The 232-nt window shown below is 59.5% G+C and overlaps 1 protein-coding gene across 1 annotated transcript in view; it reads right to left on the bottom strand.

The window, feature by feature from the left end:
- Nucleotides 1-232, bottom strand: part of LOC119589160 (oxygen-dependent choline dehydrogenase-like) — a 10,848-nt gene that overhangs the window by 1,262 nt on the left and 9,354 nt on the right. Inside the window, exon 10 of the mRNA XM_037937747.1 lies at nt 33-210. Coding sequence (XP_037793675.1) covers nt 33-210 — 178 coding nt within the window. The remainder of the gene's footprint in view (nt 1-32; nt 211-232) is intronic.

Raw genomic sequence — 232 nt, 5'->3', positions numbered from 1 at the left:
TGCACACATCCATCCTCCCCACGACCACTTACCATTCACCAAGATTCTCAGGTCGTCCGGATGACTGAGGAAATTGGAATCGACGTGCGGGTAGTCCCTTGGATCTCGCGAGCGGAGTGTGACGCTGCCGCGACTCGAAGGCCGCATCAGGTTGAGCTGGAGCGAGAATCCATCCTCCCCCAACACGGCCTCGAAGTAAGACCGGTAACGCTGCGGGAGGGATGGGAGGGTC

The sequence above is a fragment of the Penaeus monodon genome, chromosome 25, assembly GCF_015228065.2.
Source record: "Penaeus monodon isolate SGIC_2016 chromosome 25, NSTDA_Pmon_1, whole genome shotgun sequence".
In the NCBI taxonomy this organism is placed as follows: Eukaryota; Metazoa; Arthropoda; class Malacostraca; order Decapoda; family Penaeidae; genus Penaeus; species Penaeus monodon.
Note: the sequence above shows the minus strand (reverse complement) of the source record. Positions and strands in the feature narration are given on the sequence as shown.